This window comes from Brachycentrus maculatus, unplaced genomic scaffold (genome assembly GCF_059751285.1).
Source record: "Brachycentrus maculatus isolate JH-2025_06_01 unplaced genomic scaffold, ASM5975128v1 h1tg000454l, whole genome shotgun sequence".
Classification (NCBI taxonomy): domain Eukaryota; kingdom Metazoa; phylum Arthropoda; class Insecta; order Trichoptera; family Brachycentridae; genus Brachycentrus; species Brachycentrus maculatus.
The window spans coordinates 932,632-958,750 of NW_028281201.1; the positions used below are offsets into that span (position 1 = coordinate 932,632).

General features: G+C 34.5%; 1 protein-coding gene across 1 annotated transcript; it reads left to right on the plus strand.

Annotated features, from left to right (window-relative positions):
* Window positions 1-873: 873 nt before the first annotated feature.
* Window positions 874-26,119, plus strand: Top3beta (DNA topoisomerase 3-beta). The gene is made up of 13 exons (XM_088271646.1): window positions 874-1,071; window positions 2,296-2,585; window positions 3,581-3,800; window positions 4,802-5,048; window positions 6,675-6,875; window positions 8,551-8,687; window positions 11,341-11,528; window positions 12,736-13,008; window positions 15,277-15,531; window positions 19,050-19,237; window positions 19,884-20,039; window positions 22,726-22,903; window positions 24,719-26,119. Exons 1-13 carry the CDS (start codon window positions 981-983, stop codon window positions 24,866-24,868), a joined length of 2,574 nt encoding a protein of 857 aa, XP_088127772.1. The 5' UTR covers window positions 874-980; the 3' UTR covers window positions 24,869-26,119.

The window sequence follows — 26,119 nt, forward strand, 5'->3', positions numbered from 1 at the left end:
TAGCTTAAGGGAAGTAGAGATTATGGCCTTTGAATTTATTCGATGGTTCTATCTGATAAACTCATTATAAGGTTGCTTAAGGTTTAGTAAAATTAGAGTTTGGGCTTAGAGAGTCGTTACGTTTATAAAAAGAGCCACAAGCGGCTTGCAAGCTATTTTTGCATAGTCACATCATCAGACAGAGACTATTTATTATTGAAACCATGATGGGAACATAAATATATATGAAAAATTTATATCCTTTATTAACTTTAAAAAAAAAAATCCTTTTTTGGATGCTAAGTGTAAGCATGCATTTTGAACAATGTTTAAGCACGAATGCTGAAAGTAAGATGATTTGACATTTATTAAAAATAATTATCCATAAGTTCAATAATATCACAAATCACAATATTATAGCCATTTTAATTGTTCGAATGTTATTTCAGTACTTGTATGTTTAGACGAGAAGCGTTTCTATCGGAGTTGAGTTGATGCAACCTATAATGTGTTGCGTAATGTCACTCCTGGGGCACAAATTAATATATAATATGCACATTTAAACTTAATGAACTCTAAACATCTCAGTAAGTGTTTGTATTAGGATATTTGCATGACACAGGTATAGGAGAATATCTTTGTTTACAAGCTAGAAAACAAATGATTTAGGTAGGAACTGTGTGCTTCCGAATAGTGAAATACTCATACCCATGAATAGTACAGTGGGATGAAACGCCAAAAATTGTTATTTTTACAATACTCATTTTTCTACAATCAAAATGTATAAAAAAATAATACCCATCCATACATTAAAACCAGTATATAATCTTTGATTAAAACTTTCCATCACATATTTTTTATAGTATGGTATTATTAATTTGACAAATAAATTACAAATCGAAAATGGCGACTGGACCGTAGAGGATCTGCTTGTTTTTTTCGTAGTTTGCCGGTTATAAAAAATATTTTGTATATCTGACGTTAATTACAAATTTGCAAAAATGAAGACGGCTTTGATGGTTGCTGAGAAGCCGTCGTTGGCAGCATCTTTAGCAACTATACTGAGCAATGGCCGAAATACAACGACTAAAGGTTAGTCTCTGTCATATTCCAATGCTTTCTGCTTCCCACGTATTTAGCACAAATTAGTGAGGTAATTCATGTATTTTTACCTAAAAGTGAATTAAAAAGGTCTTATGAGCATATTCTGAACTATTCTTAGTCATAAAATTGATTAACTTTTATTTTTATATCATCCTTTTTGGAATCGAAAAGGATGATATAAAACATACTCTTTTGGGAACATGTATTATTTTTCGGAAACTTACAATTTTTCGGGAAACATGTATCATTTTTTGTTTTAAAGAAAACCGGTAAAATTTAAAAACTTCTGATTTTGATTTGCACATAATAAGTGTTACATTTTCATGTGGGAGTGTGTTGTAAAGCTAATTAAAAATCAAAGAAAAATATTTCATTAAAATTATTTACTTTACATATTTAGTTCTACGATAATTCATGCATAGTTAGAAAACTGAATTATTATTTCTTTAATTATTATTATTTTATGTATTATAACAGAGATGATTCTTATTGATATGATTTGTGATCTTATTATATGCTCAAATATATCAATTTTACACTATAAAAATAGGAATCAAGTTGTGCTACAGTAGGCTCAAACCTAGAAAATTAAACTCAGATTCCGCGACTCAAACCACGGGACCACAAACTGACCTGAATTGTTACAAAAATCAATAAAAATACATAATTCAAATTTTATAATAATTATTTAAGTGTAACATTTATTTTGCCCGCCTCTGTGGTGTAACGGTTACCGTGTTTAGCTACCGTGATGTAGGTCCTGGGTTCAATTCCAAGGGGGGGGGAGGTGAAAATAAATATTAGTGATTTTACACTCTAATATTTATTTAATATTGCCCTGGGCTGGTCCCTGGAGAGCAACAGTGATCACCTTGCCTTCAAGTAAGTATTGATCAAGTAACACTGCGTCAATACGATGCAGTGCCCTATGCACTATCGGGTGCGGATAATGGTTAGAAGAAGAAGAAGACATTTTAAACTCAATTTGAACAAAATTCCTACCTTATATCTGTTGTATTTTTAATATGCAGTGACAAAATATAAGTATCAGTAATAAAAAGATGAAAACTATTGATTATATTAGTTATTGAATTTATTTTACTTTCTATGTTGCCAGGATAAAAGTCCAAGATGGCGGATTTAAGAGTTTAGGTTTTTTATTTATTTATTTGAATTATGCTGTTAATTATAGATCTTTTAATTGATTTTTAGGACTCAGCAACGCTTGTGCCGTTCACGAATGGACTGGGCAGTTCAAGAATGAGCCTGTAAAGTTTAAGATGACATCCGTATGTGGACACGTTATGAGCCTGGATTTTCCAGGAAAATATAACAATTGGGATCGTGTGGATCCCGTAGAATTGTTCAGCTGCCCAACGGAGAAGAAAGAAGCATCTCCCAAAATGAGAATTCCGGCTTTTCTGTCTCAGGAATCCAGGAATTGTGACTATCTGATCCTTTGGCTGGATTGTGACAAAGAAGGAGAGAATATTTGTTTTGAGGTATTATTTATTTTTATTATAAATCATGAATGTTATTACTAAAACTTGAAAGAATTTTTTCATACAACTGTACAGCTACCCATTTTTTTCAGTTAGTTTATAATACATTTAATACAAACTATTATTAACACTTAATTAATATTATTATTTACATCTTCTTACAGTACACAAAACATTTCTTTTTAAATTCTTTCAGACTCTTTTCATTCTTCATACATTCCGGCATCTCATCATACATTTTAAAACCCTTTTCCTCAAAAAGTTTTTTTTCAATTCTGTTTTTTTTTTTAAAAATTGATGTCTAATTTCTAGTAATATGTTATTTGTTCTAGTATTGTAATTTTTGTTTTTTTTTTTTTTTTTAAATATAAAGAGAAATATTTGTGTTTTTATTATTCACACAAATATTTCAATTTCATACTATTTCTATGAGCCTAAGCGGTTCATTATTAGAAATAGGTATTAAATTGTGGTAAAGTGGGTTCGAACCGAGAAACTCTGACTTAATAGTCCGCGACACTAACCACGCGACCACAACCCGACACTCTTATTATTTCGATTTTTTATTATTTAGAACTATTTTATTCTGTAAATATTCAGGCATTTTATTGCTAAAATATTTATAAATAAAAATAAGCATATTATAGTATTTTTTTTATACCTAACCTGTTGAGTTCTTGTCTCGTTTTTTTGATATTCTTAAATCTATTTTTCTTAAGCGCTATTCTAAGCTTAGTACAAGTGAGTAATTAATCCAGCCTATGACTGGTAAATACCCAGATTTCCATATTCTTCATCTATGTTGAGATGTCAAAAATGTAAAAATAACTCCTAAGCGGACAAACCCAGATTTGTGAACAAGTATTTGGACACACTTAAAATGTTCTGACTCGATTTCTGGGAGTTCCAACATCCACTGTTTCACTATTCCCTCCGCAATACTTAAAGAACTCCTCATATATTATATAAAATGATATGTTTACTAACCTTGTCAGGTGATGTACGCCGTGCAAGCTTCAATAAGCGGCGATGTGTTCTCTCCGCTGGTGACGTACAGGGCCAAGTTCTCGGCCATCACGGAGAAGGACATCAAGGCGGCCATGCTGAACCTCGGGAGGCCCAACGAGAACGAAGCCAAGAGTGTGGACGCTCGGCAGGAGCTGGACCTCCGCATCGGATGTGCCTTCACTCGGTTCCAAACCAAATTCTTCCAAGGTAAAAGGGGGCAATGAATTGAATGGTAATAAAGTGTATTTTTTTAAGAGATATATAAATTAAAATTTCCCGCAGTAAATTTAAGGTGGCACCCGCCGTGTGGCATGTTGCGCCATCTGGTTAAAATCACAGCTCTGTCACATCAATGCCATTCAACTGAGGTACGAAGAAGTCAGTAGTCATGGTTCTGTAGCGCTTTCCATTGACCGTAACATTCTGGCCGGCATCGTCTTTAAAAAAATATCGGCCAATGATTCCTACCTGCCCATAAAACACACCAAACAGTGACATTTAATGGATGTGAGGGTGTCTCGACAAAGGCTTCTAGGTTTTCTCCACTCCAAATTCGGCAATTCTGCTTATTGACATAGCCATTTAACCAAAAATGTGCCTCATCGGTGAACAAAATTTTGCATCGAAAGAGAGGATCAAGCTGAATATCGTTTTCGGCCCATTCACCGAAACTGCGACGCGCATAATGGTCATTCAGTCTATTCATGGTGAAATGGCTAAACGTACTGACTACAAATCAACTGTCAAATTGAATGTCTGTAGAAATACAGTTGTGGAGGTGCTCACCAAAAAGTTACATTTCCAATATTGCACAAAAAATCCTTTAAATGCAAATCTGTCATGTTTACTGTATTCTATCGAAATCTTAATTAAAGTTGCGACACAACGTGACCAATGTTTGAAAATGATGCGGAATGCATCGAAACACGTGTCACAGTAGATTTTTAGAAATAGTGGTATTTACCAAGTAAAACACTAATTAAAAATCAATATGAAATCATTAAATTGCACCAAAATGTAACAATTTTACAAGCTAGAATTCCTGATAACTTATAATGGAAATGTGACGTTTTGGTGAGGACCTCCACAGTTGATTTGATTTGACAGAAAATTAAATTAAAAAAAGTATTTATGAAATGCATAGAATCCAGCGAGAAAATTTTCACTATGTATAATTTCGCATAAATTTGATTGGTCACCTTCCCCAGGTCGCTACGGAGACCTGGACGTGTCGCTGATCTCGTACGGGCCGTGCCAGACGCCGACGCTGGGCTTCTGCGTGCAGCGCCACGACGAAATCCAGACCTTCAAGCCGGAGCTGTACTGGCTGGTGGGCGTCACGGTGCGCACGCAGGAGGGCCGCGAGCTGCCGCTCGACTGGGCCCGCGTGCGCTGCTTCGAGAAGGACGTCACCGCCATGTTCCTCAACGGGCTCAAGGACCACACCGAAGCCATGTGAGTAGGGCAGCCTAGGAGTGACAATTCTATCAAAAATATTGGTTAACCCATCGGCCTATCTGCCGCCAAACGTTGGCGGTAGGTATGTTTTTTCATTCGAATAACAGCCGCAGGTTAAGCCACGCCCACATCCGTGATAGTTCATATTTTAAAGATACTTTAGTGTGATATCTACAAATCAGTAAAGAAAGCTTTTTGTAATGCATTATTTCTTATAATTTTTGACCAAATACACATACATAATTGACCAAAGATGTGCATGGATAGAATTATCCTTTTGATTGAAATATCAACTAAAATCAGTTAGAAATCAAAACTTTACATCCCAGGTACATATAATGTTTTATTGATTTATTTTTTCAAGTTTTCTTGTTAATTTATCACATTTCTGATCTAGACACATGATAAAATATGTGCATAATAGTTATATGTACCATATTTATTGGTAAAACAGTAAAAGTTATAATTTTATGAGATATGAGTTTATTTTTATAACTTGGTTGAATTTGAACGCCTTTCACGATTCAAACACGCGAGCGTTATCGGTCGGACTGATTTGAAACCACAAAAACCAATCTGTAGTGCGTGCTACCTTTTTCTGCATTTAAATATTAATTCTATGTTTGTTCTCGTTTTATCAGGTGCAAAATATTAGCGCCTCGTTGTTTGACAAACCATATCACCTTTCCTCCGGGCGGGGCAACTTTCTTACTTGCGGGGATACATTCAATTAGTGTCTTTGTATACATGTTTTGAAAAAAAAACTGATATGCGGATGGGTTACCAATGACAATATATATTTAGTTAAAGCCTAAAAAGTATACTTAAAACGCTTCAGTGTACAGTGCCAGCTCGCTAATGCGAATGGTCCGTAATCTGAAATGCGCTTTAATCTAACAATTTTGCCGCTTCGTCTTTTGTCCCTGTTCCGGCGACGTGTTCTTGAACATGTTGAAACACACTGAATCAATTTTTTCAAGTCATGAAAGCTTTCAACATAGCCATTAACCGGTCTGAAGAAGTCATCTAGAACACTGAGGAATTTATGGTTTTAAGACAAATGCATGATTTAACAGTGGTTAGGTTCGTTGGTTCAAAAGAAAATATCTGATTTTTGTAGTTAAAATAAAAATGTTAAATTTTTAATTATTTATTCAGTACCTAAATAAAAATGTAAAATATATTTTCACTAAACCGAAATTTCCCTTTCTCTCTCTAATTTTTCTCAAAACACTCATTAATTCGAATGATTCCCTAATCCGAACGACCTACTGCACAATTTATATTCGGACTAGTGAGTTGACACTAAAAAGTATTTTCACTAAACCGAAATTTCCCTTTCTCTCTCTAATTTTTCTCAAAACACTCATTAATTCGAATGATTCCCTAATCCGAACGACCTACTGCACAATTTATATTCGGACTAGTGAGTTGACACTATATGATTTTTTTGCTAGATAATACACAAAAATTTTTTTAAAAACGAATTTACCAAAAAAATGTCCACCTGTAATATACAATAATTTTCCGGGAATGGGTAAATACTGAAATGATTTTTTTTAACATCAAAAACAGAGGCACGCCTTGGTGATTGAAAATATAGTGTCTTTTTTTATTCCCCAGAATAACAGACATAACATCCAAGGAGAAAGTGAAACCGCGGCCGTCGGCTCTGAACACGGTGGAACTCATGAGAGTCGGATCCTCGGGGCTCGGGATGGGTCCTCACCACGCCATGCAGGTGGCGGAGAGGCTCTACACCCAGGGGTATATCTCCTACCCTCGCACGGAGACCACGAGCTATCCGGAGAACTTCGACCTAATGTGAGTAATGCCTCAAATGTGAGGTTTGTATTTTATATTCACAAATTGTGGACAGGAATGTGCAAAAGTAGTGAGAGTGGCTGGTTTGAGATATCGCTCACTCCTTTCAAGAACGTCATAAATCAAAAATTGACAATTTTCAGTTGTGCATGTTTTCGGAATGCCCAGAAAATGTACTTTATCCCAGCAAAAGCGGCATATTTTCAACTTAATTTTTACCCGCTACAGGGCAGAAAGTGTTGTTTTTACATTTTGAAGAAAAGGTATTGTTTAATTATTTTTTTAAATAAACTAAATATTTTACAAATTGAGAAAAAACCTTCAGGTTTTATCTAAAAAGATCTGTTGCACAGTAAAAAGTTCAATAAGTGGCTTGATATTTATTTTTAATACATTGTATTATATATATTTTTAAACTTTAAAAACGTTCTCCTGAAAAATCAAGTTTTTTGATTTATGACGTTCTTGAAAGGAGTGAGCGATATGAGGTTTGAGATATTTCAATGACGGCTACCCGAGTTTGTTATCAGATCTTTCCAGTATTAACATTTCATTACCTACTTATATCTTAACTCTATTACAACTAACCCTTATCCGCACCCAGTGGTGCATAGGGCACTGCATCGTATAGAAACAGTGTTATCTTGATCGATAAATACACGAAGGAAAGGTGATCAGCCTTCCGCTTCGGGTACCAGTCCTGGGTCATATTAAATAAATATAAGACTGAAAAACCAATAATATTTATTTTGACCCTCTTGGGAATCGAACCCGGGACCTCCAGCATGGTAGCCGAGCGCGCTAACCACTACACTACGGAGGCGGACAAAATATATATTGACGATTTCATAAAACATTTGGTTGAAAATTGCTTTGAACACAAGCTCTAAACATATTTCTAGTTATATTTTACGAATTCCCTCGTAAACGTTGATAAAATAGTTGGTAACATAATCTCCCATCAACCGAGACTAATAAAAGGTTCATGTTTTTTTTCCACTATTTAGTGCATGCGAAATTTACTGTTTAACTTTATTACCCTCCCCTAACAAACTTGTATATTAATTAATATGCAAATTTGTTACAACTACTACTACCACCATCACGCCGTTCGCCGCAGAGAGAGAGGATGGAAAGCCACACTCTTCTGTCCTGACATATACTAATTTTTAATACAAATTGTTTAAATTTGTAAAGGTGTATTTTATATGTAAAATAACTAGATAATAAAAGTAACATTATCAATAAAACGAACCTCACACTGGAATATTTAGATTTTTTAAAATTAAATGTAAATAATTATAAATAAAAAGTAACTCGACACTGGCTAGAACACTCTTGAAGGGTGAATAGCCATAAAAAATACGAAGATAAGAGATATGAGCAAAAAATTAAATTTTGTATTCGTTTTATTGTTATAAATTTCCACCAAATGTTCAGTTAAATTTGCCTCAAAAGGCAAACGATTGAGCATCAAAGCATGAAGCATTTAATCCATTTCTGCCATCAATTCTATTGTGAATGCGAATGTACAAAGGGATGAGGGTCATGCGAATTGTTAGAGATATGAGGAAAACATTATATTCTGTATAATTCATTTTTTAATTTGCATCCTGTTGTCCATTTATTTTTTACCTGTTCCCTTTTGTTTTCAATTTCCACGTCTTATTTTCAGTGGCACACTGAAGCAACAACAGAATTCTTCAAGATGGGGTTCAGAGGTTCGACAGCTGCTGGCCGATGGTATCAACAAACCCAAGAAGGGTCATGATGCCGGAGATCATCCTCCCATCACTCCCATGAAACCTGCTTGTAAGAATATTCGATAACTAACCGTCCAAAAATACCTACAAATAAATTAAATAAGTACTTATTTATTTTGTTACAAAAATGTTAATAATATTAGTATATAACCACTCACTGAGATTTTTACGTCTATCGGTTTCGAGACGTACCCGTCTCTTCGTCAGGACCGGTAGACATAAAAATCTCGGTGAGTGGTTATATACTAATATTATTAACATTTTTGTAAATAAATAAATAAGTAAAAATGACTAACCACAGTAAATGCTTTAAATATTAATAATATTGAGAATATTATAAATTAAATAAGGTTTTCTGTCGCCATCTGCAGTCTGAATGAGAAGGAACCAGGTTTAATCCTAGTTTTCCAAGCTGTATTTTTTTTAAAGGCATAACATGCAAAGCAAATGCTGTTTCTCTCTTGAGACTTGTTTGTATGTAAGATACTTTAAAAAAAATTAACCATTAAAAAAAAAATCTTTAAAATTAAATATGTTTTTGTCTGCCTCCCTAGTGTAGTGGTTTTCCTATTATGCTGGGGATCCCAAGTTTAATTCCGATCACCCTATTAATACCCTTCGAGGTCTGATGTAATAAAACTCAAGATAATACTGTTACAATATTATTTTGACATAATGGTTAAAAGATGAAGATCTTTTTCTTGACAGAATTAATTTCTCTTTTAAAATAAATATTTTTGATGACAAGTTACATTAGAATATATAATATTTTATTAAAAGTAAAGTAATAAAATAAAAATATCAAATTGATAAAATATTCAATAAATATTTTATTAATTTAATATTGTATTAAAAGGTGTACCCGGAAGATAGAATTCGTAATATTGCCGCAAAAAAGTGACCAGTATCTTTTCATTAATTGATTTGGCAGTCACTTTGTGGTAAAATGTATCCATTTTTAATTTATGTGTAACCACTATTTAACCTTTTCATAGCCGCAAATAAATTACGCCGCAGTGCTCAACAGGCCAAGTATTTTTTTGAAAAAAAAAAGTTGTCTAAAGAAATTTTTTTTTGTTGTTTTTATTGAATTATAATTTACTTACCAAATATTATATCCCGCATCGATTGTTAGAGTTTTATTCTTGAAGTTAAACCAGTTTCAAATTTTCATCTCAGACAGGGTTGTCACACTGAGTCGCACACGCAAGTTTTTATTAAATTTAATATTAACACAAAACTATTATTTATCAATGGAATATAGTTTGAAATGTAAAAAAAATAGTAAATTTAATATTAACACTCAACTATTATTTATCAGGTATCTTAGAATGAAGTTTAGTTAGAAATGTGATAAATTAGTAATTTTCCATTGTGTGGTACTTCTCAAAGCACGGTATAACACAAAGCCATCTTGCATTGTTTACACCTATAACTAGACTCTTTTCTTAGTTTTTTGCTAGTACACACAATACACTTCGCAGTCGGGGATGATTTTTTTCGGTCCGTGGTAGTTTTTCCAAAAAATGTCTTTCTGTAAGTCGCGATAGAAATTCTGCCTTCCGTTTTCTGCCATGAGAAGTACCGGGTTGTTCTTTTTCACTTAGCACGAAGAAGAACAAAGAACTTAGCACAAAGAAATAATTTATTTACTAAAAAGTTGTGAAAAGAAACCAATATCACTAGCAAAACACTGATAAAATCGGAGTAAATATAACGCGAAAGGTATAAATAAACAAATATTTTCATAAAAATATTTTAAAATAATAAGAAAAACACAAAAAAATTGAGCAAAATAAAAACCCCTGGCGTTCAAAACAATCTATTAAAATAATCAATATTTCAAGTGGTTTGAGTAGTAGCCCTAATGACATCTGTCAACTGTCAGCTGAAAGTGATACCGATAAATCGCTTTAAAGTATTTAAATACTTTATAAAATATTTTGTGAGAACTTCAACAGATGGCAATGTATGTTCCGTTTTTGACAGATTGTCAATATGAGTTAAAACTGCGGAGTAATACGTCATCAAAAGTACTGACGAGATATCTCGTCTCTGGCAATACGGGCACTCCGCCATTTGCCGAGATATCTCGTCTCTGGCAACCATCGGGTTAAAGTAGTGGTATTTATTAAGTAAAACTTAAGTTAAAAATAATTTGTATATTAAAAATTAATAATTACGAATAAGTGTTTATAAAAGTGGTACATATTACACATAGTGAACGATGAATGATAAGGAGAAGCTCTAAAGCTTAGCAAAAAACTAATAAGGATCCTAACCAGGACCTTGACAGGACACTGCAGACTCAGGAAACACATGACAAAAATCTCACTTCATGACTCCCCAGTATGCAGATTTTGTATGGAGGATAACGAAACGCCAATCCGCATTCTCTACAATTGTGACGGACTCGCTCACAAACGAAGTCACATCCTTGGAGGACCTCTACTAGACTCCGAGAAGGTGAAGCTCCTACCACCAAGGCAGGTCGTGAGTTATATGACTCATGCAGGTCTTGGCAGTGAGCTGTAATACAGAGGGAAGTCACAATAGAACTAATACGGTCGCAGTGACATAAGGGATGCAAGATCCCTAGACCCCAAAAAAAAAAAGATAACGAGAGTGTTAAGTTAAAAATGGCCAGTATCTCTCAAGGGGCCAGTAACTGAATGTTTGCCCTGATTGATAAACATTTTCAGCTGAGGCAGAGCTCGACAATGACATGTGGAGACTGTATGACTACATAACCCGACACTTCATCGCCACCCTGTCCAAGGACTGCACCTATCTCGCCACCGTGCTCACCTTCACCATAGGAACGGAAGTATTCACCTACACGGGGAACACCCTGCTGGATGCCGGCTACACGGGAGTCATGCACTGGCAGGTATGTAATTGTAATTAACACTAAATTAAAATAATTTTGATATTTTATGACACTAAATCAAAGAGAACTAATTCATCCATGCTTCAAACCAAATTTAAGTGCAAAAAAATATCCATAGGTGTTGATATAAGTGCGTAAAGCTGAAAAACGACTATGCATGCGATGCGCAGTCAACGGTACTTCTATAAAAAATGACAATAGATGCAATTCTATAAAAAATGACAATAGTTTACTGGTAAAATAATTAGTTGAAATAGCTGACCCATCTTATACGGGATCCGAATTTTACAGTCCTCAGTCCGCCAATGATGTTTGCGGAAGACTAATCACAATTACCAAAAAAATTATTGCTATACCGAAGATTTGCAATATTTAGGGTTTATAATGACATCTGTGGAATCTTCGTTAAAGCTTCGTTATAAGAGTATGTACAACTCTGGACTGTCCCACTCTTACCACTGGTACCACTCTAGTAAAATATTTATTTTTATTATGTAGCATTAGTATATAATTACTTTTAGTTTATTTGTAAAAATTAATAAGTGCATGTGAGAAACTAGTTCATAAAAAATATCTTAATATTGTAGGTGAGTACATATTTATATTTCTTCTTTTTTTATTGGAAAGATTTAAAATGTTTTAATGATGCTGGAGGTCCCGGGTTGATTCCCGGGGGGGGGGGGGGGGACGAAAATAAATATTACTTATTTTACAATATACTCTAATATTTATTTAGTATTACCCATGACTGGTCCCTGAAGCCCAGAAGTGCTCACCTTGCCTTCATATATATATATATATATATATATATATATATATATATATGGCAATCAAGATAACACTCCGTCAATACGATGCAGTGCCCTATGCACCATTGGGTGCGGATAAGGGTTAGAAGAAGAAGAAGATATGTTAATTAACACAATTAATGTGTTACGCAAGTAGAATATGCCCGCATCACTCATTAAGTTCTCGACCGGCCCCGCATGAGATGTGTTAAATAATAGAGACAAACATCTCTGAAAAGTAGTGATAACATTTAACCATACTTTATACATCGATATGAGATCATAAGATGCCGCAAAAGTTATGCCTAAAAATAACTTACACGCAATTTACGATGACTCTAGTGAAAAGGTAAAATTACCTTCTCAAGTGAATTATCCTTCCCGCAGATAGTGCGTTAATATTTTGATTGTCTCCCCAGGCATTTGGTAAGAACGAATACGTGCCCGACCTGAACGTCGGCGACGCCATCCCGATCCACGACAGCCGCCTGGTGGAGTGCCAGACCTCCCCGCCCGACTACCTCACCGAGTCGGAGCTGATCACGCTCATGGAGAAGCACGGCATCGGCACGGACGCCTCCATCCCCGTGCACATCAACAACATATGCCAGAGGAACTACGTCAACGTGGTGGGCGGCCGGAAGCTGGCTCCCACCACCTTGGGGATCGTGTTGGTGCACGGCTATCAAGAGGTTTGGCTTTCAACTTGTTCAATTGTTGGGTAATATAAACAACAAGGTTTGTTGGATTGAATTCTACATTTATTTATGTGTATGTTAATACGTGACTCTTTTCGTCTTCTTAGGACATTATCAAATACTCCTAATGATGTCCTAAGAAGACGAAACGCGTCACGTATTAACATATACATAAATAAATGTAGAATTCCATCCAACAAACCTTGTTTTATCTTGGATATTTTTTTTAATTTTTTTTAACCCTTATCCGCACCCGATGGTGCATAGGGCACTGCATGGTAGCGATGCAGTGTTATCTTGATCGTTAATTACATGAAGGCAAGGTGATCAGACCTGCGCTTCTTGTACCAGTCCAGGGTACGGTTGAACTAAATAAATATGAGAGTGAAAATTACTCAAATTTATTTTGACCCCCCTGGGAATCGAACCCGGGACCTCCAGCATGGTAACCAAACGCGCTGACCACTACACCACGGAGGTGAGGTGATTTTGGATATATTACCCAAAAATTCAATATGGAATTCTACCAACTGTCTGGAGTTACAATAAATATTTCAATTTGTTATTATTATTTTTTGTTGTCTTGCTTGCGAAGATAAAGGCGGAGACTGACCGGAGCATTCCGTCGTAACGTCGCTCGAGCGGCGAGCATCCGACTAAGATGGAGCACTCAGAATGCTGTACTGACTATACGAAAGCTCGCATCGTAACGTGTTACGTTATGACGAAACGACTTCGGTCAGTCCCCACCTTAACATTGTTATTTATTTCGCATGAGATGGTGACTTTGTTATTTTGCATCACTTGCAAATGGTGTATTATTATTTCCATCACTTGTTAATCCACTTAAGAAGAGAAAGGTATTTCTACCCGTTAGGTCGATTAATGCTTAAGGATGTGAAGGGTATTTTTACCTTCTGCGCCGGCCTCATTTCAAAGGCAGAAAAGAAGGAATTATTTAATGTTTTTATATGAATATTATTATGCGATGTATTTGTTAAAATCTTAACTATATGTACACAGTTTCAAATCCCGTCGCCAGCGGTCCGGAGGCGTAAAAAATAGCCATCCGAAATGTGTTAACATGACATTGTTCTCTCTATCGCTTGTGGGCGTAATACTGTAAAGCTTATTTATTTGAAATTGAAGGTGCCCAATTGGAAAAATGTTTTGAATTTTGCCTTGGGAAATTCTATATTCTAGTTTATATGCGGCAATGTTTCGAAAAGAAATATTATGTATTTTTTGTTGACAAAATAATGAATACTTGTAATTTAGGGCAAAAAAAACATTTTTTTTGCTCTTTTCTCTTAATTTTATTTAAAATTTCGAGCCAAATATATATTTTTATTAATTCATCAACATTTTTGTAGTTTTATATGATTAAATTGTTGAAGGTACTAAAATTTGGTAATAGTTTTCAAATGGTGGCAAAATAATTCTAAATAATATTAGAAGCAATTTTATTATTATATACTGAAGTTGTTGAACTTGTAGTGCTTATTAAACTTGTTTCCTTTACTTTTTAAATTTAAAGTGCTATTTTTTTTCCTCTAGCAAAAGTATTATTTTTTTAAAAATTTATCATAATAATGTGGCATACGAATGTTAGATCCAGTTTTCAATGATAATAACAAATCATTTTTTAAAATTGTATCTAATGTTCTAATATTGATATATTGTCAATGTTGTTCCGGCCTAGATTATCGGCAGACACAGGTATTACTTGCATTGAGTTCAGCAGGTTATGTATATTGCTGCCTACAAACCCTTTTTATATAAAAAAATATATATTTTGGATTTTAAAAATAAATATTTTTTTAGCATGCGTACTGTTATTATTGGGGACAAATGAAACACTCAAAAAAAACACTCAGAAAAGTCAAAGAAATCCACAAAGTAAAAAAATAACTGTTCAAAATATTTTTTGCTCTCCTTCTATCAAATCACTCATTGTATCTTTATTTTTATTAACACATTGTTTGTGGGAAACGCTAAAAGCATCTTTTACAAACTTAAAGCAATATATTTGCTTACTTTTAGTATAGCGCAAAAGATGCTAAAAACCATTGTACAATTGGGAATTGGGTTTGCGGGGTTATTTGTGATTAGTATACCGAGGGTCGGGCGGCAGACGGCAGACTATAATTAGGTTTGAGGTTGATGAACAAAACCGCCTGACAACAATGTATAAATCATCTTCTTTCTGCCATTTTTGAAAGAGGCCAACATTCTTACTCCCATCATGTTTGAACTATTCAGATCGACCCCGACTTGGTTCTTCCCACTATGAGAACGGCCGTTGAAGAGCAGCTGAACCTGATATCCCACGGCAAGGCGGACTTCAGAGCCGTTCTGCGTCACACGACGGAGATATTCCGGAGAAAGTTCCTGCACTTTGTGCTCAACATCGAAGCCATGGACCAGCTGTTCGAGGTGTCCTTCTCGCCTCTGAGCGCGAGTGGGAAGGCTCACTCGCGATGCGGAAAGTGTAGGAGATATATGAAATATATCCAGGTAGGGAAAAAAAGGGGGTCCTCTTTTATTCAGTATAAAAAACCAACTTCGTAAAAAAAGGATCGGGAACATTCACATCAGTTCTCTTCACCTTTTCATTTGTTTACATTGTTAGAATGTAATCATTGGATGAAATTAATTTTGTGGTATAAATATGTGCAAAAATCATGTGGTGATGAACATTATCTTGTACATTATCTTCACAGATGGATTGCACTTCAAGTATTTTTTTTGGTTTACTTAAACTCTTTACCTTCGGTTCTCACAGTCTGCGCCACCTTAGGTAACTTCCACAGCATTTAGCATACAGTTTGAGCACCATACAGTACAGTAATGCCAACATTCAAACCTCAATATCTCTGTAACATTGTGATGATTTTTAACCTCAAATTTACCTGTTTTCTCATACCATTGACATATCGCTCACTCCTTTCAAGAACGTCATAAATCAAAACTTGGTTTTTCAGGAGAACGTTTTTAAAGTTTAAAAATATAATACAATGTTTTAAAAATGAATATCAAGACACTTATTGAACTTTTCACTGTGCAACAGATCTTTTTAGGTAAAACCTGAATGTTTTATTCTCCATTTGAAAAATATTTAGTAAATTTAAAAAAATAATTGAACCTTTTCTTCAAAATGCAAAAACAACACTTTCTGCCCTGTAGCGGGTAAATATTAAGTTAAAAATATGCCTCTTTTGCTGGGATAGAGTACATTTTCTGGGCATTCCTAAAACATGCACAGCTGAAAATTGACGATTTTTGATTTAGAACGTTCTTGAAAGGAGTGAGCGATATCTGGAATTAATCCTGGAAGAAGATATCCTTTTGTATAGTTATATGATGAAATTTGGGCCATATCAATCTCGGCATTCGCGGTAATCAGACTGCATAAATCTGCGTCTTGCTCGTGCCAAAAACTTAAGTGCTCATGGCATAGAGTGAGAGACACTAAAAATTTTAGGTTTGGTGAATTACAAATTGAATATTAAATATGAAGTGTGAAAAAGTTATTTATTATTTATCTAAATGGTTTTGAACTTACATTTTTGTTATTTTTATAATAAACATCAATGGGTCTCAAGAAAAGATGTATTCAAAATACTAAATAAAAATATTGTGCCTTTATGTGTGAATGTCACAACTGATTTGAAATACGGTGATCTGGTAAAGAGGAAACCACCCAAACCGAAATCTGATTTATTCTACAAATGGACATGTTGTACATCGGCATATGAAATCAACCTAGTCTTTGAGGAGCTTTATATAAAACGTTTTTTTAGTATTTAATGACTTTTACAAATTCAAAGTATTGTAGTGATAGAGATTTTTGAAAACAATATTTATTTATTGATATATCTATTAATTTATTAATTCAATTATTAATGTACCTTTATCTAGTCTAACCACAAATTAACCAAACCTAACCCAAGTATATTAAAATAAAAATAAAAATATTTAATGATTTATTTATTATTTATTTTAATATCCTAAGGTTAGGTTACTACTACTATTCCCTATCCAAATCCTAGTGCATAATTGAAAAGATCTACTGTATGCTACAATTGAAACTATCAATTGAATGGGATGCTGTGAATCAAAGCATAAATATAACTTCCGAAATTTGTGTAAAGTTGTCAATCGTCCATTTATTATTGAATGCTACGAAGTGCATAAAGTGATTATTTGAGCCAGCCAATGACATGTAGTAAGCCCAGGCCTCCATATTTTTCTTCATATAAGTAAAATATCAATAAAAAAATCTCAATATAAATACAGTGAAACCTCTCAAAGAGTAATTCGCATAACGACAAAAAAAAGCGAAAAGTTGCTCCCTTAACGAGGGACATTTCGCATAACGAGTTACATAGAATGGGCAAGTTGCTTTTTCACAACATTCACTTGTGAGCCGGGACTTGCGCACTAGTCAAGGCAAAAAATGTTTCCCTCAACGAATTATGGTTGTTATGAGAGGTTCCACTGTAACTCCTAAGTAAAACAAATCCAGAACTTGTTAACAAAGATTGGGACACACTCAAAATATAGTTTTTCAACTTTAGTTCAATTTGATAACCAAACATTGCTGACATGGAGACAAATTAAAGGGTCTTTTAATTTTTACGGCTTTTTTATTGTCATTTCGGTAGTTACTTGATGTTTAAAAAAAGCTTGCAAAGAGGTACAGATTAAATTAATATTTAAACTTTAAAATACTGATTGTCGTCAAGTCGGAAGATTATTTTATTTGATGATGATGGTAACTTCCTTGAGTGTTTGTTTTAGACTATGTAGGATACATCATATTACAGTATTAACTCATTATTTAGAAATTGAAGGGACTAAAATTGGAAAGCTATTTCAAATTAACAAGTAGCTAATTTGAAAAAAAAAAGTATAGTTCTTTGAATCAATAGGTTTTTACTATATCAAGATATCAATTAGTACTTTGAAGAATCTTGGCTAGCTATCTACGTGCGGCGGCCATGTCAGATTGCAATTCTATTTATTAAAAAATGATCAACTTCTGGTGTGGAAGGTAAGATTTAAAATTAGAATTGCCGAGTGTTGCCACATGAAATTTTACGAAAATGCATAGAAATAAAATATTTATTGATTCTAAACATGGTATGTATTGAAAATTAGAATTGCTGAGTGTTGCTACCTGAAATTGTAACAAAAATGGATAAAAATAATGTTTACAAAAATATTCTAAAAATAATAGTCAGTACTTAACTGGCTATTATAATTTTAGCATATTATGTATTAATAAACTAATAGCAGGTTATTTTTTTTATTTATTTAAAGAGTTCAGACAATTTAAAAGATATCTAGTTAAAAAAAAAAAAAAACAGAAGCAATACAAAATGTGATTTAAAAAAAATCCTAAATAAAATAATAAATAAAACATGTCTGAATTTAATATAAATTGTAAAAATAAAAAGGTTGGCCATTAATCGAAGAATTTCTTATAAAAAGCAACTGATATACGCGCCATCTGTAAATACTGCTCGTTCAAAAGCATTAAGTGGTTAAAAACAGATCATACTAACTCCTTGCGAGAATGGGTGCATCGGCAGCTGCGTAGGAATTCCGAGGTTCTCCAGGGTATGCTTGGTTACAACAGTTTACAGACTAGAAGGAATGTGTGTTTGATTATTGGAGCATAAAATGAAATTATCCGGAGCATTGGTCTGTATGTTCCCGATAGTTACCCAAGACAGCGTCGGCATAAATTGTTTCACATTCCTATATACAGGACCAACTTGCCGATGGTTATGACTGTAGGAAGAGCTACTGCTATACTGAACAATATCACGTTGTATATTGATCTGTTCCATGTGTCTGAAGAAGTATTTCGAAGCGGGATTCTTCTACATCTTTAGCAATAGTATTCTTGCTTATTTTAAATTTTTGTTAATGTGTATGTAAATTATAAATAAATAAATTGAATTTAATTGAATTCCACCTTTATTCAGTATGTTACGCACTTGTTAACGGTAGATGTTACTTTCCAGTCGAAGCCGGCCCGCCTGCATTGCCCGCATTGCAACGACACCTACAGCCTGCCCCAGAACGGCACGGTCCGGATATACAAGGAGCTCAAGTGTCCCCTGGATGACTTCGAGTTGCTCTCCTGGTCCGCCGGCACCAAGGGGAGGAGCTTCCCCTTCTGCCCGTACTGCTACAACCACCCCCCATTCAGGTGCGTCTGCTTATGATCTATTACTTGCTAACAACAAGACACATCGCTCACTCCTCATAAATAAAAAATTGTCCATTTTCAGTTGTGCATGTTTTCGGAATGCCCAGAAAATGTACTATATCCCAGCAAATGAGGCATATTTTTAACTTAATATTTACCCGCTACAGGGCAGAAAATGTTGTTTTTGCATTTTGAAGAAAAGGTATTGTTTAATTATTTTTTTAAATATACTTTCAAATGGAAAAAAAACATTCAGGTTTTGCATAAAAAGATCTGTTGCAAAGTAAAAAGTTCAATAAGTGACTTGACATTTATTTTTAATACATTTTATTATATTTTTAAACTTTAAAAAAGGTCTCCCGAATAACCAAGTTTTTTGATATATGACGTTGTTACATTGCGAAAAGAGTGAGCGATATGTGTAATATCATTTATGTACAAATTATGACGTATCTGTTGAATGAAATGTTTTTAAAATTTTATTACTGTTTTATTTGTGCGAAATTCAATTTTATATTTGAATTAAAACTTTGTTTTCCCATAATTTGTATAAAAAAAATAATAGATTTTTGATGAATAAATATAAATCGTATTGTTCAATGAAATTTGCTTAAAGGCAATAACAATTTTTTGTTTTTTTTTACAGAGATATGAAGAAAGGTTTCGGTTGCAACTCTTGCACCCATCCCACCTGCGTCCACAGTGTCAACTCCCTGGGGGTGTCTTCCTGCGTCAAGTGCGAGACCGGGGTGCTGGCTCTGGACCCCAGTGCGGCGCCCAAGTGGAAACTGGGATGCAATAGGTAAGCCACTTAACAAATCCTATCAAATAATATGCTAAGAAGCCATTACAAACAAGACCCTGGCTATCAACTTCTCGGGGAGCAACAAAATTAGTCCTTAACTTTTTATATGCCGGTATGTAGGAGTGTAGCTGTGCTCAGCAGGCCGTGAATTTTTAATCAAAATAAATCATTTTTAACTCTTATTTTTATAACTTAAAAACAAGGATATTTAAGTAACTTACCAAATTTATTCAATGTGCGATGTATTTGCTTCCCTTTACTTAGATAAACATATTTTAATTTTTCAGAAAATGTCAGGGTTCTCACAACTTGTCACATATGTATTAAGATCGATTGTTATTTTTTTATTGTAAACTAAATTTTTTTTTTTGTTCTTCAAATGTATGGTATTGTTCGAAACACGTAAATCAAAAATACAGAAAACACACAGAGCAGAGTTGAAACACGAAAAACACAGTAAAGAAATGTACAAACAACACAGAAAACACACAAACAAGTTAAAAAATTGATAATTGTTCCGCACAAGTATCAAAAACTAACAAAAATCAATCAATCATAATAAAATTATTGACGTGCGACAGATATCACCAATATACGCGCGAAAATTGACAACCCTATTTTAGTGGCTCTATTGTCTGTCAAACGAAGCTCGTGGGTGGATCTCTGTTAAATCGATAATATCAGAAAACTGTAATTTCATCTGTTTAGTGAAGTACTACAAAATCATCCTAATAGATGTCTTTGTGTGTTCCATATTTTAAATTAATAAAAAAACGGGACATATGTATGATACAAAGGCTCAAAGACAAGCGAGAAAACACTCTATTTTTCTATGGCCGGCCTGCTGGGCACGGCCAAGAATGCGAGATATCTCGCTCTTGGCACAGAAGCGGTTAAGGAATATGGACGAGATGTAGAATCTGCACTTATAATTCAAACGGTGTCAAATTTAACACATTGTTTGCGGAAATGCTTAAAAGCGTCTTTTACATACTGTTGGTAGAGAGTGGGAGACGCTTATAAGCGTTCTTGCTTACTTTTGGTTACACTGTAGATATTGGAATTGGGTTTGCGGCTACTTGTGATTAGTATACCGAGGGTCGGGCGGCAGACTGTCTGTGTATAAATTATGGTCAGGGTTGATGAAAAAACTGCCCGACAACAATGTGTTCATAAAAATATAATACTTGTAATGACATCTATGGACTTCCTAACTTAGCTTCTCAAAGTTTTTTGACAAGTAGCTGTAATGCCGAATTTACAGTTGAAATTTTAATAAAACTAATAATTTTAAAAATAGTAATTACCAGTTGCCAATTCGGAATTGTTTGTTTGTAGAAAAAAATACAAAATTGGTGAAATTGACTGGTGCTGAGATATCTTTGTCTTACGTTATTAAAATTATGAAATTTCATTAGAATTTATAATGATGATTAATATTATTTTTTGACATCTCATCAAAAATGAAGAAGAATATGGAAGTCTGGGCATTTACGGGGCTGACGACCGTCATAGGCTGGTTTAAGTGATCACTTTACACACGTGTAACATTCACCAATTCTACCCATTATTGACAACCACACTACCCAAATTCTTGGAAGTTCTGTATATATGAACCAATTTAGAAACCTTGTTCTTAAATCACTAGAACTTCACTAGAGACATCTATTGGTGAGATAAGAACAAGGATTTAATCTAGTGATTTAATCTAGTGATTTAAGAACAAGGTTTCTAAATTGGTTCATATATACAGAACTTCTAAGAATTTGAGTAGTGTGGTTGTCAATAATGGGTAGAATTGGTGAATGTTACGCGTGTGTAAAGTGATCACTTAAACCAGCCTATGACTGTCGTCAGCCCCGTAAATGCCCAGACTTCCATATTCTTCTTCATCTTTGATGAGATGTCAAAAAATAATATGAAAATAACTCCTGTAATTGGAGATAATCCAGATTTTGTGAACAAGCATTTGGACACACTCAAAATGTTGTATGATGATTAATGTTTTGATTTAGTGGGTATTGATAAAATGCTCACTGATTTTTGATCAATTTTTTTGTTTTTGTTTTGATTATTGCATTGATTACATTGGCGATTTAGCCCCCTCTAAGTATTTTGATTATAACTTTCATTCATTAAACAAATACTATTGCTCAAGGCCCAGTATTAGATAAGTAGCAACTAACTTTTCTCTAAATCCAGATAACATTTGAACTAATTGATTTTATTCTTAAGAATAAAACACCATTTTTGTTTTGAAAAAAAATAAAGTTTTCTTTGAAATAATTATATGGTTTTGGAAAAAAAGAGTTATTGAACTAACTTTTCTCTAAATCCAGATAACATTTTAAGTAATTGATTTTATTTGTTAATAATAAAACACCATTTTTTTAATTGAAAAAATAAGGTTTTCTTTGAAATAATAATTATATGGTTTTGGAAAGAAAAGAGTTATTGAAAGGTAAGGAGTAAAAAAAAACAAATTATAAAAATATTTTTTCTGTATATATTCTTAAAAAAAAAACAAATCCAATATACATTATTAAAAAAAATTGGACATGGAGAGACGTGTTACCTCTTTGGCAGTCGGCCGGTGATTGAATTTTTTGTTTGCGAGTAACGTCTTAACGACTATAAAAAATGATTGTTTAAATTTTTATTATCAATTAATGTTTGTATCCAGGTGTGACGTGATAATCCAGCTGTTTGAGGACGCCACGAAGGTGGGCGTGGAGGAGGCGGCCTGCGAATGCGGCGCTCAGCTCATGGCCGTGGAGTACAAGCAGGACAAGACCAAGCTGCCGCGCGGCCTCTCCGAGATGACGGGCTGCGTCTTCTGCGAACCCGCCTTCACCAGCCTGGTCAGTCGCCATTGCATCAGTCTATGTATTAAATGTTAAATCAAACACTGATTTTTTGAGTCTACTAAGTTGTATTTTATTGTTGAAAAACACATTAAAATCATTTTTAAATAAATCAACTGGTCGAATTATAAGCTAAAAATAATAAAATCGATCGAACCCGGGACCTCCAGTACCATAGCTGAGTGTGCTGACCATTACACTACAGAGACGGACTTTTTATTGACAGATTTTTTGTATAGTGAAAGTATACCTTGGTGGTTTTTAAAAATATGGATATTTTTCACCCATAATTTTGCAAATCATAAATAAAACTCTTGTTTATTACCACTTGAGTATTATATTGTCACATCTAGTTTTGAAAACTACAGCTACTTCCATCTACGGGTTTGAATATAAACTATATAACGACAGGTTTATATTCAAACCTGTAGATGGAAGCATCTGTAAACAAAAGTGTTTTAAAATTAAAATATAACTTTGTTTAAATCACTACTACTACTACTACTACTACTACCATCACGCCGTTTCCCCGCAGGGGTAGGCAGAGAGGATGGAACGCCACACTCTTCTGTCCTGACATACACTCCTAGCCTCCTTCACATCCATACATCTAGTCATACATGCCCTCCGATTACGCAGACTTTTGACACCGCCAGATTTTAGGTTCTGATTGATCTGATCGTGCCAAGTCTTTTTCGGTCGTCCACATTCTGTTTTCCCTCTCACATTCGCCACATATATTTTCTTAGTCATTCTCTCGCTATCCATTCGCTCCACATGTCCATACCACCGCAAAGAGCTCTTTCTAATCTTTTCAATTATTCCTCGTTCAGCCTTACATTCCTTTCTTATATTGTCGTTTTTAATTCTGTCATACAATGATTTTCCACACATTCGTCTGAGGGAGCGCATTTCAACAGCATTCACTCTGCTTTCATCCTTCCTTTGCCAGTTCCATGTTTTGCTTCCATACATTAGTGTCGGTACTAGCACGCCGTTGTGAACCGCTAGCTTGGCTTCCATGGACATATTCTTATTCCCAATCACTCTGTTAAAAGCACCATTTATTCTATTCCCTGCATTCACTCTTCTCTCAATATCCTTATCCACTTTTCCATCCCTTGTGAACATGCTTCCTAGATATAAAAATTCTTGCACCTGTTCTAGGGATTCATTGTGCACGATAATCTTGCATTCTGTCAAATCTTTCTCTCTTTCAAACACCATGACCTTTGACTTACCTTCATTCATTGCCAGATCATTTTCCATACATACATCATACATTCTTGACACTATTAGTTGCAAGTCCTCCGCGCTGCTCGCTAGCAGTACGGCGTCATCCGCATACAGCAAGCAACTAACAGTTAAATCACTATATTTTTAGTATTTAAAATCATTATGTTTAAAGTGATTTTAAAACTAAAGTTATATTTTAATTATATAATGAAATATCACAAAGTTATTACTTCAAATATCTTCTTCTTCCTGGCTACATCCCAACTTATCGTCTTTGTAGACTGCTGAAGTCAGCTCTCCCCGTCCTCAGGTTGTAGGTCCTTCTGTCCTAGACAACGTCCCTAGGCCATGCCTTCGAATCATGCTATCTTTCTGCAGCACCCATGAATTTTTTCATCTTTCTATAGATAACTTTCGAGTAAGATCCATTTCTATTGCCTGGTTTACGACATGTTCAGGTTCTTTGCATCCTATATGCCCATACCATCTCAATTTTCTTTCCCCTACATTCTATATTGCTTCAAATATAAATTATAAAAACTGTTTTATTTATAATTTAATATGTTTTTTCCACAGGTGGAGATGCAGAGAGCAGTGGGGGCCCGTATTGGGGGCCCCGTAGGAGCCGGCAGGGGTAGGGGCGGAGCTAGGGGCCGCCCCAAACACAAGCACAAAGCCAAGCCACCCAAGGACAAGATGGCACAGCTGGCCGCCTACTTTGTATAGTGGATCTACATCATCTCAGAGAAGATTAAACTGAGACTGTCACTTCATCATTATCTGCATTTTATATCGCTGTATGAATGCAATACCAACCTCGTCAAAATATTTAATCTGATTTTTTTTAACCCTTATAGTGCAGAGCTTATTTTCACATATTTTGCATAAATTGCTAATTGCTTTTCATCATCACTACTTGACGAATTTGACATATTGTAGGTAGAAATAAAAAACTTTTACTTAAAAAAATACAAAAATCAATGTTAAACTCAAAGCAAAATAATTTTAAATGGTTATTTTTAAATGTTATTAACTTATTAAAAACGTTATACATGCGCGTGCTAAGACATGTCCGTACAGGTCGATACCTAAATCAAATTACGCAATAGTCGGTATTCCGACGCTCCGCACTTTATACGCATTAACCTTTTAACCGCGTCAACTTTGTTCCTGAGAGACGCCCGTGCGCGGCGGTATTTCGCTGTTTTTAAAATGATTACTTTTATCATGTATTTAGTTAAGAAACGATTTATTTTCCTAAACAAAAACGTTCAATGGGATTCAATGTGCCTTTTTGGTACTCTATAATACACGCATGTCACATTATTCTTGAAATATATCGTAATATAAACAAATAAGATCGTAACATAAATAAATCAAACCACGCATCGTGTGTCACTCTTACCCACTGGCGATGCGTAGCGTCGAGAGTGAGACAGATATAGGGCATGATTATGGCGCGGACTAATTACCGACCGCAAGAAAAATCAGGGATCTGTTCTTTTATTTATCCTTGTGATGTTACAAATTATTAGTCAGATATTTCAACAGATGTCATAAGGCCAAGGATTGACGTATTATTTTATCCAAAGTTCCACACCATGAAAAAATCCCTCCAAGTTGAACTGAGGTTCGAAACTTGGACCTAAGTGAAAACACAAACGCTTATGTCAGCCGTGTGTGGGGAATGTTTTGTAAAAACACATACGGTTATGCGAGCCGCGTGGATAGAGTTAATAGAGTCCATCTATCGACGGCTCGCACTCTAAGGGTTAAATAATAAAAATATCAATGGTTCTTAACAAAATATTTGCTTGGAATAGTAAATATTAAGGGTTATCTAATGGATGCCATGGTAGATCTGAGATGTGGGGATCGGGTTCAGAGTGGGTTCGATAGAAGAAGAACAGTTGATACAATAAAAAATTTGCTTTTTCAAACAACCATAATTCTAATTTTTCATAATTAAAAATAAAA